This window comes from Lytechinus variegatus, chromosome 3 (assembly GCF_018143015.1).
Source record: "Lytechinus variegatus isolate NC3 chromosome 3, Lvar_3.0, whole genome shotgun sequence".
NCBI lineage: Eukaryota > Metazoa > Echinodermata > Echinoidea > Temnopleuroida > Toxopneustidae > Lytechinus > Lytechinus variegatus.
The window spans coordinates 15,078,934-15,100,496 of NC_054742.1; the positions used below are offsets into that span (position 1 = coordinate 15,078,934).

General features: G+C 32.9%; 3 protein-coding genes across 3 annotated transcripts in view; 2 read left to right on the forward strand and 1 right to left on the reverse strand.

The window, feature by feature from the left end:
* The first annotated feature begins 6 nt into the window (after positions 1-6).
* On the forward strand, positions 7-1,295 carry LOC121411968 (4-galactosyl-N-acetylglucosaminide 3-alpha-L-fucosyltransferase FUT6-like). The gene has a single exon (XM_041604879.1). It carries the CDS (start codon positions 462-464, stop codon positions 1,293-1,295), a length of 834 nt encoding a protein of 277 aa, XP_041460813.1. The 5' UTR covers positions 7-461.
* A 2,838-nt stretch (positions 1,296-4,133) lies between these two features.
* On the forward strand, positions 4,134-9,931 carry LOC121410306. The gene is made up of 3 exons (XM_041602303.1): positions 4,134-4,407; positions 6,414-6,536; positions 7,468-9,931. Exons 2-3 carry the CDS (start codon positions 6,424-6,426, stop codon positions 7,910-7,912), a joined length of 558 nt encoding a protein of 185 aa, XP_041458237.1. The 5' UTR covers positions 4,134-4,407; positions 6,414-6,423; the 3' UTR covers positions 7,913-9,931.
* Positions 9,932-12,640: 2,709 nt separating this feature from the next.
* Positions 12,641-21,563, reverse strand: part of LOC121410307 (probable dTDP-glucose 4,6-dehydratase) — a 48,991-nt gene continuing 40,068 nt past the window's right edge. The window contains exons 10-14 of the mRNA XM_041602304.1: positions 20,105-20,231; positions 19,384-19,469; positions 17,838-17,951; positions 16,085-16,186; positions 12,641-14,915 (exon numbers count right to left, since the gene is read on the reverse strand). Coding sequence (XP_041458238.1) covers positions 14,859-14,915; positions 16,085-16,186; positions 17,838-17,951; positions 19,384-19,469; positions 20,105-20,231 — 486 coding nt within the window. The 3' untranslated portion in view covers positions 12,641-14,858. The remainder of the gene's footprint in view (positions 14,916-16,084; positions 16,187-17,837; positions 17,952-19,383; positions 19,470-20,104; positions 20,232-21,563) is intronic.

Genomic DNA, 21,563 nt, shown 5'->3' on the forward strand with positions numbered 1-21,563 from the left:
ACACCATTAAGTCAAGCAACGATGGCCCCCTGGCTACCAAACATTCTCTCACAAAGTTCAGACACATAAAACAGTTTAGCAATCGTTATCTTAAAGGTGGCAACCGTAACCGTCATGATAGAGGAAAACATTCCCTAAACACTAAACAACCTGTAAGTCCTATATTCCCAGGTTATTATAAGCCCAACACCTATTATAATTCTTCTGTACAAAACTCATCGAAATCAACCTATCCGAGTTTTATAGCAACCCAAAACTTGTCTTTGAAGACTGGACCGTGTTATAAACAAGTTCATATATGGACTAGCAAGGGAAATATCAGTTATTCAAACCGCGTTGGAGATTTCCCATGTCCTGGTCAACCGTGTGGACTCCGTCTCGTGTTTAATACTGAATACGATACCCTTAACAACAGCGATGCAGTGATTCTTTACCATACGACTACATTGGACTGGGAAAAAATGCATCGTTATAAACCAAAAGGACAAAAGTGGATTTTCTACTCTCACGAGAGTCCAATTCACACGGATAAAGGCATTGTTCCACCACATAAATTCTATAACAATAGTTATGATCTCATCATGTCATATAGGGTACGGGAATCCCATATCTATGGTGGATTCGGTCGTTACTATACAGATTACCCTGAGATAAAGGAAAGAAGAAACTGGGCTGAAAATAAAACCGAACTGGTTGCTTGGATGGCATCAAACTGCGACTGTCTATCGTGGGATCGCAATGGTTTTGTCAAAGCACTGTCTAGTTTCATTCCAGTTAGCACATATGGTATTTGTGGATTAGAACCTTGCCCGAAAGATGAAAGATGCATGCAAACCATTGGAAAACACAAGTTTTACCTGGCCTTAGAGAACACAGCATGTCGAGACTACATCACAGAAAAGGTATGGAGGAACGCCCTTCTCAATCACGTCGTACCCGTCGTTTTTGGGGCTCCAAGAGAGGACTATGAACGCATTCTCCCGCCAAATTCCTTCATTCACGTCGAAGACTTTAAATCTGTCAAAGAATTGGCAGCATACCTTCTTAATGTGAGTAAAAACGATACACTTTATAACACGTATTTTGAGTGGAAGAAATTTGGTTGGGTGAAGTTGTCTACAGAGATGTATCTTTTGGAACCAGAGCAGATATGTCACCATATTGTATCAAGACTACTTAATGATGAGAGGGACGTAATGGAAGGAAAATACCATCAACCATTGTTTCCTGATTGGACAGATTGGTGGACTAATTCATGCAAAACAGATTTCACGTGGCCAATCAAATTTCATTGAAAATATGTCACGTATAGTGTCTGCATAAACACTTCTCAAAAGCTGTAAAAACTTTCATTTAAAAAACGAAAACATTTTAATTTAATAGTCTTCAAAATCTAACAAATAATATAAGAAAGTTATTGTTCATGAATCCAAAAACTCCGAGAATCTGATCATTGGTGTCGGTCAGTGTTGGGGTGATGACCATGGTCGTCAGCAGATTTTTTTTTTGGGGGGGGGGGCTAAGACGCGTAAACATTAATTTTCGATGAAACTCTAAAGCGAGGGAGCCAAGCTTGCGATTGGAGCGTTTTTGCATTTTCTAAAGTAAAATTGAGTAATTTCATTCACACCTTTGGTAAATTTTAGGACAATGTTATTAAAAATGTTATTTTGTGTGTGTGGGCGGAGAGTAACTGCCCCCCCCCCCCTGCGTACGGCCGTGGGATTACTGATCCGACTTTTGTTCTTTGTGATGGATCTTTTGTTAGTTTGTGAGGGCAGTTGCGTGTTTTTAGAAGGCCAGACATGATGTAAGGACGTAATAGGCAAAATTCGTTAAAATAAAATTGCAAGTGACCGAGCACAAATTTTGACCTTTTAATTATAAAGTCTATTTTTTTATAACAGGTTTTGACATAATACCTTAATAGTATATATTTCAAATTCACCTTTTTTCTTAATGATAATAATAATAATGATGATGATGATGATGATGATGATGATGATAATAATAATGATAATGATGATGATGATGATGATAACAATAATTATGATAATAATAATAATAATGATTGCAATAATATAATGAATTATTGGGGATGATATCACTGGCCACTCCACCTGAAATTTTGGGGGATATATCTCCCCTCCCCCCCCCCCCCGATCGACACCCATGAAACTTATGATGATGTTTGTCCTTCGCTTGCGAAGACGACCAAATCTAATTGTACAGAGTTTAAAACGAATTTTTAAAGTTGTTAAAGTGTACGTTCTTGGAAAAACAAGATATCATTTTTGTATATCACAAATGAGCGAGTTAAATAAGACGGCAGCAGCATGTTCAAAAGATTTTTTGTAAACCATCCTTGGACAGGGTATTTGAAAGGAACATTGTTCAAAATATCGAGTTTTATAATATATATATATATATATCCTATATATATCCTATATATATATATATATATATATATATATATATATATATGATTTCTTATATTTAGTTTATATGATTGATTTGTTGCTTTTATTCTGCACAACGATTAATTCCTCCATGAGCTACAGTACATGTGGAATTAGCAGTGTTTAATACTATATGGGTCAGTCAAGTTCATCCTTATTGTCAAATCTGTGAAAAAATGAAATATTGTATAATACTAACAATAAAAAAAATAACAGTGAATGCAGGACATCATCAACTTTTTTTTCATTTGCAGGTAGTGCATATCACTGTTTTGTGAAAAATAAGAGAAAATTTAAAATGCCCTAATTTTTTTTATTTTACCTCCGATGTTGATGAAATGTTCAGCGTTATTTATGCTATAGGTTTTCTCTCTCTTCCCCACCCCCTCTCTCCCTCTCTCTCACTCACTCTCCCTCTTTCTCTCTCTCTCTCTTTCTATTAATTAAAATCGATATTTTTTTGGTGTGGACTTGACGGTTGAAGATAAGGAAAGTTATAAGAATGTTTTTAATAAAATTAATCAATTTGAGTACCCGTTTAAATTGTTCTCATTGTTCAGTCTTCAGTTTACATAAAAACCTGAATTCTACGATGGAACACTGGAGCTTGCAAGACTACAAACAGCCATATGTAGAGAATCTCTGTCAAAATCTTAAGAGTGAAATCGATAATTTCCCTTTTAGAATAAATTAGAAGTAGATTATGATTGTATTAACTGCAGTGCAATGACCGAAAGTGCTCAAGTATTCAGGAACTCCCATGTGCAGCCAAGTCATTAAACAACTCTTTCCAGCCTATTAAACTTTGCTCTATGTCGTAAAAGAAATAATGGAGAGAAAGTTGAACCGACAAAGTTCCCAGAGCTATCGCCCTTTGAGGCTGAAAATGAATGTATCCGCTGCTACCATTGTTTTCTTTCCCCATTTCTTTGTATAAAGAGTCGACACAGCTTTCTCTCATACTGCATTATGTACCAGATTTTCAATATCAGTATAAAAATAAATTTGTGATCGATTGTTGCCGCATACATGAATTTTATTTGTTGAAAAGCCTTTTTGACTAACCCAAATAAGTATGGAGTACTTGACTTTGATTTGATAGCATTTTTATCATAGTTGTCACCCTAATTAGTTCATCAACTGATATTTTGACAAAGTAAAACGTAGACCATTATGGTTGAATTAGAACCGATGGAAGTATATCGTGGCATGTATAACCATGGACCTCTGGTCTAACCCACCGTGATAATATTGGAGAATCTAGACATTATAATCAGATGAAGTTCCGTATGGTGTTTACTTTTAATATAGGGTATTTACTTTTAATATAGGGTATCATGTGCCCAGTATAGGCCTATATGTTTATCTCAAAATTAACAGTTACAGGAACGTGAAGCTGACTGACGAGTAAAATATGATTTTGAATTTTGAAAATTATAACAGCTCTTCTATAATGTTTGCTTATTCATTCTGGGTTCATTCTACTTCGTCAGAAAGTACGATATTAAGATTTTATCCAGGTAAACCGGGTAGACAGATCAGCCGGAAATGTTTTTTTTTTTGAATGAGTATAGTCGGTTCTTCATTTGATCAGGCTATTAAAAGCTATTAACGGTACCCGCAAATATCAAAGAGTGACTCAGGATAATTATGTCCTTACTGAAATAGATTGTACTTTTATAGATAATGTTTAACGTGCAAAAAAAGTCATCTTATTTTAGGAGTGAACCTATAGATTGAGTATGGGGTTCCTCTCCCTTGAGTGAACGAAGGATTTTACAAAACTAAGATATACATGTATCATTAAATGAGTGTTTTGGTATCCTCCTGTAAGTTAACGAAATTATTTTGATAAAGCTGAATGTCCAATGATCGTGGGAACAGTGTGTGAGCAAGTCATCATAAAACAGACCCTGTCCTACCGAATCATGAAGAAGCAACGAGCATGGTAAGTCATTACTTGATTTTTGTTGTTGTTTTTTTTTTTAAATAAGAGACACCCAAGGGCAAAGGCATTCGAAACCTTTCAAACAGCCAATGTTTGTTAATTTATTTATTTATTCCTAAGATTTAAGTTTGGGCCCTTTTGGGGCATCATGAAGGGTGCACATTTTCCTCGCCGAGGAAGCGAAGTGACTGATCGGGGAGATAGTCCGGAAAGGGGTAATATACCCCCTAGCACAGTATGGACTCTGTAAAATTGAATATAAAAGTCAAGTTTTCTTGGGACTTAAATAAAGTATAAATTTATCGTGAAATATTTCATGCAATATCCTTTCAGAAACATTTATTCTTACATGATGCGATGCGAGCGAGATCTCAAATATTGTAAATTTTCTTTATATGCACTTGGGAACGAAGTGACCGAGCGCTTAGAATCATCATGTGTTTTCATTTCTAAATATCTAGGCCTACAATACCACTATCATTAGCAATGATATATATTAAACTCCAAATGAACATTAAAGGCAAAGTGATCATGTAAGGTAATTACTAACTGAACAGTAAAAAATAGCTCATGCACAATTCTTAATATCATAATCTAACTTGATATTGTATACGTGTAGCTAAAGGAAATTTACGGCTACCAAATACACTATTAACTTCTAAGTGCCCCGTGAGGGGCGAAACTTGTTTTTAGTTATGAAACTGACCATTTTCATACAAGAAATTTGCCTTCCTTCCTTATTTTTGACTTTGAACAACAAATGGTTAATTCAGTAAACCAGATTGTTTATAATGTATTTTTTGTTTCACTTAGTATAGCACAAATGTATTTTTTCAGTTTCATACCGAAATGAGGGAAAGAAATTGGAGACATAATACATAATCTAATTTTGGGTTTTTAAAGACCAACTTTCATGCTGGATAAAAAAATACCCGAAAACGGGATTTTGAATGACCTCATGTGGTCAAGTAAAAACTCGAAACTAGCCTAAATAAAGGACAAGTCTACCCCCAACAAAGAATGATTTGAATAAAAAGAGAAAAATCCAACAAGTATAACATTCAAAATTTCATTTACAATAATGTAAAATAAAAAAGTTATTACGTTTCAAATGTCGCTTAATTTCTCAAAACAGTTTTATGCACATCCTCGTCGGTATGCAAATGAGGAGACTGATGACGTCATCCACTCACTATTTCTTTTGTATTTTATTATATGAATTATTATAATTTTCTCCTTATTGTCAAGAAAAACTGCGATTAATTCCTCCCTGAACATGTGGAATAAGCACTGTTTAATACTGTATGGTTCAGTCAAGTTGGTCCTTGTCAAATTTGCAAAAAAATGAATTATTGTATAATTCAAACAATAAAAATAACAAAAGAAATTGTGAGTGAAGGACATCATTACTTGTCTCATTTGCATGTCACCGAGTTGTGCACATCACTCTTTTGTGAAAAATAAGTGCAAATATAAAATGTAATATAAGTTTCTTATTTTATATCCGAAAAAGTAAACCCACTTGGCTGAACTCTTGTATAAAAAGATAAAATGAACATCATATTTTGTTAGATAGATTGTTATTATGATCATACTGCTGGTCAACTAATACCTGATTCAATGTAAAGTCATTCCTCGCGGGTCAAAGTCTATTTTAACTTATTTGACCCTGATCCATCAGTAAACAGCTTTTAATTTCGCCACTGTGTCTATATAGGGATACATGATTGCCGAGAGCAGAGGCGGACAACATTTTTTTAAGAGAACAATTAGAAAAAACTTACAAGAAAAAAGTGAGAGTGGGGAATGCCGTCTCAACCCCCCCCCCTTCCTCTCAATCCCTCAACGGAAAAAAGAGTATCGGGTATATGATTTATAAATGAGAAGAACATAAACTCTTATTTTGTTATTGTTCTGTCTCCTCTTATTCCTTTTCTTCTTCTTCTTTTTCGTCTTCCTCCTACTCCTCCTCCTCCCCCTCCTCTTCTTCTTCTTTCTTATTCTAGACTGGAAATAATGAAGGCAATGGTTCTGACGTCGTATCTGGATATCATCTTGGTTCTTTATCTGGTCCCTATAGGAAGTGCCAGCAGCATTACTTCTCCACAGCAGACTGATATCAAATGCTGGTGGGTAGACATATTATTGTCGTATTTTCGCTCGATATAATTAACCTAAAAGGTCAAGTCCACCTCAGAAAAATGTTGATTTGAATCAATAGAGTAAAATCAGACAAGCATGATGCTGAAAATTTCATTAAAATCGGATGTAAATTAAGAAAATTATGACATTTTAAAGTTTCGCTTATTTTTCACAAAGTAGTTATGCACAATTTAGTCACATGCAAATGAGAGAATCGATGATGTCCCTCACTCACTATTTCTTGTGTTTTATTGTTCGAATTATACATTATTTCAATTTTGGAGAATTGACAATAAGGACCAACTTGTCTGAACCATAAAATGTTAAGTAATTGTAATTCAACATGTTCAGGGAGAAATAAAACTTTGTTTCACAGGACAATGAGGAGAAAATTAGAATATTATATAATAAAATACAAAAGAAATAGTGAGTGAGTGATGTCATTACTTCCCTCATTTGCATACCGACCGGGAAGTGCATATAACTGTTTTGTGAAATTAAGCGAAACTTTAAAATGCCATTTCTTATTTCATATCCGATTTTGATGACATTTCAGTGTTATGCTTGTTGGATTTTTCTTTTTTTATTCAAATCAACTTATTGCTGGGGTGGAATTGTCTTAAGTATACCTGGGGGAGGGGATAATTTGATATAGTTAAGAGAATGACATTCAAATCAATTTATTAAACGTTTATTCTATCGTGATGTTGATTTGATTTTTAAAAACATTTTTATATACTCCTTTGAAGAAAGAAGTCAAAACACAAACAACGAAAATGAGGGCCTCGAATTGTTTTCGAATATTAAATGTGCTCGAATAAAAACTTCAGCGCATGTGATATTGTCTGTGACAGGTATCCAATGATATTCACTTTCACAATATTGACGTAATTTTTCATATTCTCTTTCTCTACACAGCTCATGGATGATTTACTTATCATTGTTCATATTAAGCTGTGTGATCACGTGGTTCGTCTTAACTTTATTCGTTGTGAGTTTCTACGTCTATAGACGATCTTGTACAAAAACAGACTGCATTCAACGATGTATGAATAAGAGACAAAATCATGAGACTAAGATTGAAATACGCTATCAACGTGCCATCAGATACGACATCGCCACAGTACCATTACTAAGTGATGTCAATGAGTTTGAAAGGAATGGACAGGAGAGATGTTTCGGTGCATCAATGAAAGACTATATCAGCAGTAAACCACCAATGCCTATCTACCCAAACATTGAAAGCGGTTCAAACAAGAGATGGGATCCAGGATTAGATGACAAACATTGTGATAACCAGTCTCAATTGTGGACATATTTTACAGAAAAGGACATCTCCCGCGAGAGGACGGACAATAATTAGACGACACATGGAATCATAAGTGATGAAACTGGATTACTTTAAATAGAAGCTTAATGGGGTTTTAATGAGACAATACAAAGATTTATAATTTATAAGGTGATTAGCTTTTCTCCCTGGCGAAGCTAGCTTTATGGAAAGCAACATTGGAATTACAATTACCATTTTCAATTTTGAAAGTTTGTTTTTAGATGCTTTTATTTGTGTTTGTGTGTTTCCCAAACGATTCCTGAAATTCGTTTTTGTATTACAGAAAATTTGTTAAAAGTCTTCTGCCATCAAAAAGTATGAAAGTAAGCCGTATAATTTCTGTCGATTCGCAGCGATGTAGGTTTATGACCTTTCTTTCTCAAACTTGTTAATGCTCCAAACCCATTTCTCCAGGTTAGATATAATAAAGTTCGCCATTATATGCTTTGCGCGCAAAATTAATTACTCACCCCACTTATATCTCATCACATAAAGTTTGAATATGCAAATATAGTGATGGCGTGGTTGTATATAGTGATGGGGTGATGGACGACGACGCGACGGTGATAATGACGATGATGATGATGACGATGATGACGACGACGATGATGATGATGATGACGACGATGATAATGATGATGATGACGAGGGTGGGACTGCTTTTTACATACAAAATTATACATTATGTCAATACATAATTTACGGATATAATCTCAACCAGTCAACGGCTTGATCATAATTATGAGAAGAATCGGGCGAACAAGATAAAATGCATCAATGTTTTCCCATTGAAAAAATAATTAAGAAATATAAATATATATATATATTTTGTTCTGTTCTTTGTTCTTTTTGGACCTTGAAACATAAAAAAAATAAATCAATGTTACAAGCCAATAGCGCAAATCAATGTCAAATATTGGTTGTATTACCGTACCTGGCACTGCATGGTGTGTTCATTTTCATGTTTATTGTAATCAACGAATATACAGTGTACGAAGCGAGGCGTCGAAAATGGGAATTTGAAAAGGTCAAAAGGAGAAAGAAAGAAAAATAATTACGAATTAGACAATGAAACCAATCAAAGATTAATCTTCACATGTCACATTTTGGTTAAAAGCCAAGCCTGCCTCAACAAAAAGTTGGGTTAAAAAGGGATAACTGAACTGAACAACAATGTAACAAAAGAAAAGGGTGGAAATGAAGGAAATGGATCGAAAATGGCTAAGGAGTATGAGAGTTTTCATCTCTTGGTTTGTAAAACGCCTATCCTAGCTTTGTCCCGACTTACCATGTTCATCACCCCTTTGATGTTTCTTAAATTGAAATATAACATTGACAGTTTTAGGAAAATCGGATAGCATGAGAAATTTATAGAATTTTCAATTTTCACTTACTTTTCACAGAAGTGCTGTCACATACCTTCTATTTTATTTCTTGCTACGATGTAAAAGCTGGTTTCAAATCCTTATAGAATTCATTGGTTTGCTTCCAGATGGAGAATATCGAATCAACCATTATCATTATTGTAAATCACTTACAATAATGACATCAAACCTTTATCAAATGAATATCTTAAATTATTATGATTTTTGAGAAATATTGAGTGAGTGACATCCCAATCATGGGCCGAATTATATAAAAATAAGTGAAATTTAGAAATGTAAACTTTGTTAAATGTAGTAATAAAGATCCCTTGTACTTTCTTTGATAATAATGAAAAGTAACTTGCAGTATAAAACAACACAAATAATAATCTTGATAATAACAACAGTAGCTCTGGAAAAAATCCAGTGTTGTGTAAGAAATATAACAATAATCACATCTACTGTTGGTGCTATGTCAATTTCGGATATAATTACATCAACCAAAGTTCGATCATGATTTTTTTAAGAACCCCCCCCTCCAAAAAAAAAGAAGACAGATATAAATACGGTATAGCGCCATATCTATAGCTGAAAAAATAAAGTGTCTTAATTCACTTTAGGTCTTCCCCAGACATAAATAATCATATCTGATAAATACATGTCTGGAAAAATAATTAAATAAAAATACACACACACACTTCATCGCAGTTTTGTTTTGTGTGTTTTCTTTGAATATTCAGGAAAAAATCGACATTAAAAAAAAAGAAATTATTTCTAACTCTATTTCACATTGGCTTTAATTTGATCATTATTGATCACTTTTCTTTTTACGAAGCTTTTAGAACTGTTTCTTAGGCCACCTCTTTTTTTGGCGGGGGGGTACGTTATTCCAGGTATTTTGATACATCACATGAAATAATGGCTGGCATAATAAAGGTTTATGTTTATTTTTTTATTTAAAAAAAATCAACTATTGAAATGTTAGAACACCAAAGCAGTAGAGGAGGAACTTTGTTAGAAATCATTGAAATATCAATTGAAGAAAAGAAAAAAAAAATTTTATGCTTTCTAAATCCTTCACTACTTCATCTGCTACCGTTAAAGTAATTTGATATTTCATAATCATCACCTGTTATATCTTCTTTTGATATGAAAATTGACAAAATATAACATGTAATATTTTTTCATACCGTCAATCCTTTGAACTCAGAAGAGGAATCAATATATTCTTTTTAAAAATATGGATATGAAACTTGCGCCAAATATACAGATCAGTGAAAAAAAATTGAAATATATCTCGCTATAGTATCATGTACGGATATTCATCTCATTTTCTCTTTCTCCCTCTCTCATTCTCTCTCTTTCTATCTCTCATTCAATGTTCTCATCCTCCAAAAACCAGCCCTCAGCTTTAAACCTCTCATAAATTATTCCCCAAAATTTTGATTTTTTTTTTATCTAAAACTTCAATCAGGTCCAATGATTATTTTCAAATTTCTTATATCAATAATGCCCATTATATTATGACTGATAATACCATCAATTTAAAAGTGACTTCCTTTCCATCTTAATTATTATGCTACAAACACAGCAACTACAAGGACATCTTATAGATTTGGTCACAGTCTGTTTATTTAAATGAGATGACAGTGAAATTACAACATTCTACACATAGCTTTCTTCCATATAATTATGAAATGCTAGTAAAATCACTGCCTTTGCTAAATTCATATGACACAATAAAACCTTACAATAGACCGCAGAATAGCTGAGTATAGCATATATGATCAGTCCAAATAAAACAGTATATTAAACCAAAACTCTCCAAATTATTGCTACAAAAACCAACCACTTAAAAAAAACCCATCTTCATCGAAAATTTACATGACATGATTACAAATATTAGTCCCTGTAATGCCCCTTAGCCACATGCATAAAGCCGACCTACTTGGCTAAATTTATATGAAAATGTGTATTGTATTGTTATACAGTATACATTGTTATAAACATCACACAATTCCTTCCGTCATTTGCTTAGTTGGTAATTGCACATCACATATTTTTCTTATAGCTTGCCTTTAAAAATGTTGATGACCCAAAACAGCACATCAAGATTAGCTTATCATAATACATGTAAATAAGATTCTTACATACATTCAGTGATTGACTAACTCTCCAAATATTTAAAATATCATTTTAAAAGGCAGATATCAAGTTACATAAAACTGCATGTACATCATCACTATTTGCTTTCTTAATAAAACACATTTTAAATCTGTTATTGCATAAATGTGCAACTTCAAAATAAAAGAGAGAAAAGCTTTAACATGAAAAATATGCGATCATTGCCTTACCACATGGCGTGATCAGATCAAACAAAAATATAAAATATTGCAATATATTTGTTTGGCTACCATCATCAGTAGGCCTATATATTTTAGACCAGAAATGGTTTTCTCAAAATACATAACAAAATATAAATGCAATATGCAGTTCAATAAATCTTTAAACATCAAAAGTATATCTTATATTTCAAATGAATTTGAAAGCAAGCAACATTTTGCTTGGTTTATGTATAATGTATAATAATGAATAACAGGGGAAATATAATGCAGCAGTGAAATGAATCAAAAAAAGATTTCAGACAAAACTAACAAGAGAACCATATTGGGTTAAAAGGGTAAACAGCAATTCAAATCATTTACTCTTTTCAGTTCAATTTATGAAAAATTGATAATTCATAAACATTTTTTCATTTGCAACCATTAAACAGAATGTACTCAACATTCAATATACTTTGCACAGGAATGTATATAATTTTTCTAGAATATAGTGATTTCATCTTGCAACATGACATGATCATTTAGCTTTGAAGCATGTATTATCAGCTTGATTTTATAAACATGATTCCTAAATAACTTCAATCTTAATGTAAGACAAACAAACATTTTGTAAACTATATTGCTAACAGAAAGGCTACTTTGAAAAAAAAAAGGATTTCCCGATTACAATGAAAAAAAATACAAATCCATTAATAGCTATGTAAGGAACAATGCAAATAGGGGCTACTCCTAAATTTGTCATATCTTATCAAACCTATAAACTCTGTAACATTAATTATCAGCTTACCAATTACCCAATTCATGCACGGCAATGTATACTGAATGCATACCACGAAACTTGTCACATTTACTCATTCATTTCAGCACCAATTTGATCATACATAAACAAAATGAAAGGAACTATGAACTCATTTTCGATAATGCATTATATTCATTGCTTACTGTAATAAGTGTTTTGCACCTTAAAATAAAACTCTATAAACCTTTCAAAATATTGTCAACATTTGTCAAAGCTGGATATACTACTAACATTTTCTTTTTTTTTTGTTGGGGGGGATATCAATGTGTTACTTTTAATTTAAGGGAGATAAGTAAGTGTACATAAGTATCATATCAAGAAATATGCACATCAACATGCACATGCTCCCATTCTAACAGACATCTTAAACTGACTGTATAATGCATGACTTCACAGGAATATGAGTATCTATTAATATGTAATGTTTCTGGTATGAGATTTTGGTCATTTGAAAAATTCTCTGCCATGAAAACCATTTTTTTAATCTTTTGGACTGGAAGTAAATCAATCTTATGATAATTCAAAATGACAATTAATTGACAGACATTTCCACAACATGACTGACCAGGAATACACAATCAAAGTAATCTAGTTTCATACTATCTATTTGGGGGATGAAAAGTAAATCAGATTTGCTATGCACATACACTATCGTATAAGCGTATGGAGAAATTATGATGTTCTAAAGACTTTTTTTCATTACAGGAATGTATTGTTCATGGAAGAATACACAAGATATATATTTCAAGACATTTCTTTTTGGCAAAATATTGCACAGAGTCAAAGGAAAGAAAGGCACTCAAAAAATGGAATACTAAAAACTAAATAACATCAAGACTACCATGCATTACTGTTCCTTGAAGTATTGCATTCCTATAAAACATTTCATCATAAGCAAGATAATGTAAAACTAGCAATGAAAGTAAGCAAACATTAACTCTAATTAGCACTGTACTCCTTCCAGTTCAAAATAAATCTGATATCTCTGGAATGATGTCATAGGTTTACACATAAATCAGTATTACTCTATTACAAGCATATTCTACACAGGTTCCAACCAACTACAATATATGAGACAGGAATTTAATTAAACAGAATATAAGAAAAGAATGAATATATCGCTCCCAAGAACTAAAACCACAATTTTATAAAACCACAGATGAACCCATAAAATACATCCTTGTCTACTGCTTTACAAAGCAAAATATGTTTCTATAATCAAAGTGCTAGCAGGTAATTCAATACATTATGATTAATTATTACAATCATTTCAACATTTGACCTAAACTAAAATATTATGAAGCATACATGATCCATTAGCGAAATAATAATAATGTGACTAAGATATTACACTTCCAGGTAAAATTCAAAACACACCACAAGCTGTATGTCATATCTATATAACCCATGAACCAGAAGTAGTAACATTAGCCTTGACTTCCAACACCAAACTCTATGTACATTAGCTAATGAATAATGATAAGAGACACAGCCTAACATATGTGTACTATGTTTAGATGCCTCCCATTATAGATACATGATAAAAATGTCCAATCAGCCTCCAATTAAAAGAATACATTGACTTTGATTTATATGAACCTGACAATATACTGAATAATACATAATACTTGTACAGAATCAGTGATATATCAAATGTGTGGTTATCTAATTCCACATGAATTAACTACAAGAATGAATGTGTTTTGTGATTCATTTACATCAAAACTCTTTTATGATATTGAAATGGCAATCTTCTCCTACTTAAATTTCAAGAAAAATTATCAATGAATTATCAGTGTACCAATCTAGGGGGCGATCTTGTATGGGTGTGCTATTTGAGAATGGACTTAATCTATCAAACAAATCTATTTCCTTTAGACAGTATAGATTGCCAAACTGACAGCCTAATATATCAAACCCTAAACTAATTATTCACGATAATATACTATGAAAATTACACCAGTTTGTTCATTAGAATGTGTACATTTCTTTAAATATGAACGAAATGTGGAAAGCCCCCAGTACAATAGATATCAAGGAAACAACTTTATCATAGGCATGTATCTGCATATGATAAGACGACAATGGCTGGCTTTAAATCTTAAAATATGACCTCCTATGCATGGTTTAAAGTGATAGTGAGAAATCACAATCCAAACTATAACACTAATCTACATAGCTTTTCTCCATCATGGCTTATAAGCATAAGACATATACAGCATAACATGTTTCAAAATACAACCTAATATCACACAGTACTGAACCATACTTCCATTCCTTGATAAAGAAGCTGCTAATATGGAAGACATAAATCAATAAAAGGAACATTTACAATGCACTGGTAATCCACATAACATAGGCCACAGAATAGATCAGTCTTTTCAGAGCTGTTTCCTTGAGTATTTGCCAGCAAAATCACCAATTACCAATAAAGCCCTCAAAGAAAACAATTTTTAGAGTGTACTGGATTGGAATCAGCTCGGCACCAAAGACTTGGGAAAAACACCAATCTTGACAAAGTCATCCACCATCTGAGTGAGAATAATAATAAAAAAATAGAAACATCAAAGAACATGTTTACATGCATTTGTCAAAGTGTAAAATTTTCAATAAATATATGATTTAAATTAAGAGGGAAATGTTAAAGGAAAAGTCAACCCCAACAAAAAGTTGATTTGAATAAAAAAAGAAAAATCCAACAAGCGCAACATAGAAAATTTCATCAAATTTGGATGTAAAATGAGAAAGTTATGACATTCACAAATTTTGCCTAATTTCACACAACACTAACAGTTATATGCACATCCTGGTCGGTATTCAAATGGAGACTGATGACATCACCCACTCACTATTCCTATTGTATTTTATTATATGAAATAGAAAATATTCTAATTTTCTCATCTTTGTCATGTGAAGAAGTTTTATTCCTCCCTGAATATATGGAATTATCATTGTTTTAACATTAATGATTCAGTTAAGTAGAGCCTTATTGTCAAATTCGTAAAACTTGAACTATTGTATTATAATTAAAAAAACAAACAAAAGAAATGGTGAGGGTCATCATCAACTCTCTCATTTGCATGTTATTGAGTTGTGCACATGACTATTTTGTGAAAATTTCATATACGATATTGATGAAATTTTCAGCATTATGCTTCTTGGAATTTCTCTATTGATGAAAATCAACATTTTTCTAGGGTGGACTTGACCTTTAACTATCTAAAGAGGCAAAAATTAATCAAGGTGTGTTGTTCAACATGCCTCAATGTTATGGTAATATGCTATTATTAATTTTCAATCATAAATATATATGACTGACTACTTAGTACATTAAACACAGGCAATTTCTCTCTGACCTGAAGATTTGCAGACACGACTACAACATAAGCTGGAGAGATAATAAATTCTAATTTTCAAATAATTTTAACTGATCAAAACTTAAGCGTCAAGCAGGTCTTCTTTGTCTTTATATCTAGTTAGAGACGTGCTCTTACACACTATTATCCCTCACTCTTGTTCCTTTATTCACTTGGTAATGTAATTTTGGTATGTACAACCTCTTAAATTAGACTCTCATTGGAATCAATTAACCTCAAACAACAAAACCAAGGCTGTATTAACCAGCCAGTAATATTGCAAGTGTAAGGTCAGTCAAGCATTCCCTGTTCACAGAGATGAAATGATTAACTACAAATCTTACCTCTTGTAAAGCTTGCTTGGTTATTTTTGGTCTGTGGTGAGTAAAGCCTGTTGCCTCTAACTTACTACCATCCAACAACATGTGTTTGTGATAAAGAAGTTCCTGAGATACAATCAAATAAAACAGATGCATTATAAAGTCAAGTGTGCACTCTATGAATGGTATGGTATGTTAAACTAGTAAGAGGACATTGACCCCAACTCACAAATTGAAGCCTATTTAACTTATCTTTAACAAGACTCATAAAAGGCATATCTTTGCATTTTTTTCAACCATATACTTTGAGAGATGAATTAAGGTCAATCGTAAAAGTTGAAATGAGATTTTTTAAATTCATGTCCACAAAAATAAAATGTTAGCATGTTTCAGTATCAGTATTTTCTAGACTACCTATACAAAGCGAAGGGTTCACAGTTAGTTTTTTTTTGAAGTGACAATTAAGAAATCTGTACTGTGCCACTGTCCATTAGACATAGGAAGCAAAGCAACAACAATAAAAAACAAGTGGTGTGCCTCTGCCAACCATACCTGCATTACGTGATTCAATATAGCAGCAGTGCTGACTTTGAAAACTACTATAAAATAATTGTTCACAAAAAACACCATTCATATAATGATACAATGCTACGTGACCCTAAATGATATTTGACCTTCTTGATCATATGACCTTAGACTTGTCAGTGATACCCCTATGTCCACATTTCATCAACTATATCCATAAACTTTGAAAGTTATGACAGCAATTTCATAATAACTCCAACATGACCAAAGTTGATTGACCATAAATGACCTTTGACTTTAATCATGTGACCTGAAACTCAAACGAGATGTTCAGTGATACTTGATTACTCTCGTGCCCAAGTTTTATGAACTAGATCCATACACTTTCAAGGTTACGATGGTAATTCAACAAATACCCCCAATTTGGCGAAAGTTCTTTGACCTTAAATGACCTTTGACCTTGGTAATGTGACCTGAAACTTGCATAGGATATTCCGTGATACTTGATTATTCTTATGTCCAAGTTTAATGAATCAGATCCACAAACTTTCAAATTATGAATTCAACAAATACCCCTAACTTGGTAAAAGTTCATTGACCCTAAAGGACCTTTGACCTTGGTCATGTGACTTGAAACTCAGTCAGGATGTTTAGTAATACTTGATTACCCTCATAGCCAAATTTCATGAACTAGGTCCATACACTTTTGAAGTTACAACGTGATTTCAAAAACTTAACATTAGTTTAAGATTTTGATGTTGTGTGTGTATTCGAAATTTGTCAGACGTGTATAAATCAGATGTGATTATTTACGTCTGGGACCGACCTTTAACGTCACAATCCGAAAGACATGACCAGGGCTTGAACCTCGAACCTCTGCATCAATTTGTAACTTCCCCACAGCTTGGATTACAGGCGCACGCCACAACGCCCAGTTGATTCCCCAACATGGTTTAAGTTCATTGACCCTAAATGACCTTTGACTTTGGTCATATGACCTGAAACTCAGGCAGGATGTTCAGTAATACTTGATTAACCTTATGTCAAAGTTTCATGAATGAGTACCATATACTTTCTAATTTATGCTGTCATTTGAAAAACTTAACCTTTGGTTAAGATTTGATGTTGACGCCGCCGTCGGAAAAGCGGTGCCTATAGTCTCACTCTGCTATGCAGGTGAGACAAAAATAAATAATTACAGGAGTAAATGTTGTATGTATCAGCAGCTAAAGAATAAAGCAGATATACATACCGCATCTAGATATGGGCTGAGTGGTGTGTGTTCTATCTTATCCAGTTTACATGCCTCTGACCAAGGTTCAGTATGTTTATCATTGCAAAATTCAGCTATGTCCTTGTTACTCAACTACATAGAAACAAATGAAAGAAAGAGATACTACAATCACACTTGGACACACTATGAGAACATTAAAATATACCTGTAAGAATCAATTATGGGGGGTTACAATTCTTTTGTTTATGAACCATAGGATGTTAATCATTTCATCCAAATGTTCAAATTTTATTTGAGTATTATGGACAAGAGTATGAACACAAATAATCAACCATGATTAATTTAAAAAAAGAAAGGTAGAGAATTTGAGAGGTGGTTGAATCAGTTTAACACAAATACATATATTATGACGCATATTTATGCTATAAATGCACAGAACAGTAGATTTAATTCACTGAGCCAATTTTTCTGTGATTCAACCCATTGAAAACTAATTAAGCAATTCCCATAGTCCAATAGACATAGTCAATAGGTTAATAGCAATTAAGTTTGTCAAATAATATAAAATGGTAAACTAGGTCAAAGGTTAAAAATATCACTGTCATAATATCCACCATCAGAAAATTTAACTTGCTAATCTGTAACATACATGATTGGATCATCATGCACAATAACCACTGCACCTGTCTGAATCTCAGTTATAAACAAAACATAATAACTATTTAACTCTTTAAAGGTCAAGTCCACCCCAGAAAATTATTGAATTTGAATCAATAGAGAAAAATCTAACAAGCATCACGCTGAAAATTTCATCAAAACTGATGTAAAATAAGAAAGTTATGACCTTTTCAAGTTTCGCGTATTTTAAAAAAGAAGTTATATGTACAACTCAGTGATATGCAAATACCGGTAAGCTTGATTTTTATGATTGTACATTGTAGTCAATGGAATCACTCGTCGATCATTGCTATGCTTTGTGTTACGGGCCCCAGGTGAGGGCTCAGCTGTATGATTAGGGTCCAAAATGTCCATAACCCCTCCACCACAAATTTACCATTTTCCTAAGCTTAGGTACTCAATTATCTGTCTATATTAACAATATTTTTAGCTGATTAAATCCAACCTTAGGCAGGATTACATTGTTCTATACGAACAATGGACCCATATGAAAAACAGCATTTGCTGATAGGGTATTCCATCCACAAATAAAAAAAAAATAAATGAATGAATAAATAAATTAATCAATTAATAAACAAATTAATCAATTAAATAAATAAATACAAAAGAATGAACTGAAATCAGAAGAACCAACAAGCAAGCCAGCATGTAAACTGCTACAAATGATAGCCTGAATTTCACATTATACTGCTGTAGGTAATGATGACATTGACTGGCACTAATATTGAGGAGTTGCCACATTTCCCTCCGAAGAACCAATCGTCATGGCTCTGGGCAATATGAGACTAATTTGGGATGTATACAATATCTCCTTCAAGGCCATTCAATAATATATAAGTACTTAAAAATATATCAGTCTTTTGAGTCAGATTGAAGATAAGCTTACTTCAGCAATCTTAGTAAGAGCTGTTCCCAAGAATCCAAACTTGATATCAAAGATTTGACAAACAAGATCTGAGATCACACCTTGTGCTGTATAAATAGAAACAAGAAAAGAGAAATCTGGCTTTAATAAATACTTCACACTCGATTCATATGCAACAATAGCACTACAGACTAAAGCTATTAACTCTGGGGAGTAAGATAAATGGAGATAAAAAGCCATAAGTTCCAAAAGAAGTTCTGGGTTAGATCTTTAACAACTTTCCTAATATCTGAACCAAGTTTCACAAAAATGGTAATTTAAAATTGATGTTGATATTCAATCAAAAGCAGAACATTATGTAATATATTGTATTTTGGCAAATGGGATCTAGGACTGTGAGGGCATTTCCTCACCAAACATTACATATAGCCTTACAAACTTATGTACATTACTGATCAACATAATGTTGTAGATACATGCAAGGATTCTGTAGATATATGGAAGAATTCTACAAGGAAATCAATATGGGAATTCTGTATGGATATAAAAAGTGTCATGTATAGCATAATTTTATGACCTTGTACTGAATTCTCATATTGCTTTGCTCATCCTTCCTCTTAGCATACTATTATCAAATATCACATAATTCATACTTTCTGCCCAATACATTTCTATTTCCTCATAGTGAATGTACTTGATTTTCTACAATGATGCCTCATGATCATAATAGAATAACTCTTACTTGTAGATGACTTGTCCACTACATTAAAGACTTCACCATTCTCAGCCTTATTAGCAACATGCCAGATAGCTTGGCATACATCATCTACATGAACTGTATTCATCCCTAGATCAGCTGACCACAGCATCTGCACACATTCAAGAATAAAAATTGACCAAAAGGAATACCATGAAAGGGGGTTATAGTGAATGATATAGTGAATGATACAGTGAATACCATATTTGTTTTATTAATGAAAATTTGGTCAGTATTTGGTCTATGTAGCATCAATATAAAAATAAAGCAAAATTGAATATATTACTCATGACTGATTGATTTCTGCTTGCACTATATATTCAAAACAAATGAGCTACAGTTGCACAGAGCAAGAAGCTTAGATACTAGTGCACTGTTTACATATTCTATTCTTACAATAGATGGATGTGTGTTTTGATACATTTAATGCTGATTAGGTCCAGTGCACTGGAATATTTGCAAATAAAAGTCGAATATTGGCAAAATTTGATCTGAAAAAAAAAAAAAAAAAACGATGCACTGTTTAAGGGAATTATTTAGTAATCTAAATACAAACTACTTTCTTAAAGGTTAGAATATTATTTTAATAGAATATAGTGCTGTTCATACTTCTGGTATCTCTGAATTCAACTAGTGTATATCGTTGCATGGTATGTTTAAGGCCTATTTCACGTACATGCGTACATGTGTACACGCCCAGTCAAGTCAGTGCATGTGTACTGAATTCCATGACCGTGTACACAGTAGCATCTGTATAAAACTTGCATCGGAGTTGTAAACAAGTGAACAGATATCTAATTGAACACAATTCTATTGCCATGCTCACAGCCTCACAATAATTCTAAGTTCTCAGATGCTGTACAAGTTTTAATCACAAAATTTGACTTTCACACCCACCCTAGAAGCAACAGCGCTCACTCACAATTTTTTTATGAATGAAAGCTATCTTGGGCCAGCCTGGGGCACAAAGTTTTCATACGATGCAGTGACGTTATGCTTTATAAAACAATGAGCTATGACCTTTCATCCGTGCCTTATCATAGTAACTTCTACTTACTTGATCTATATTTCCCCAAAATGAAACCTATTGTGTAATTATGATGCCTATTCTCCATTAATTTGAAGTTTATTTTGATCCTAGTTTGAGTCTCACTCATGTGTTTGTGCTGAGATAATTCATGCATGATGAATTCATGAATAAAAATGGAATTTATCGTAATCGATTGTGCATGCGCATTGTGCTTTAATCAAACCAGATCGAAATTGATCTAAAATTGATAATATTTCTTATTATGATCATAGAACATTATTTAATCGTAATATTTTAATAACAATTTAAAATGATAATCATTGTTATGAATTTAGAGCTTGATGTGAAACATTTGTATTTCGTTTCCATTTTTAATGACGGACATCACAAATTCCTTAACGAGTGATGGGAGCA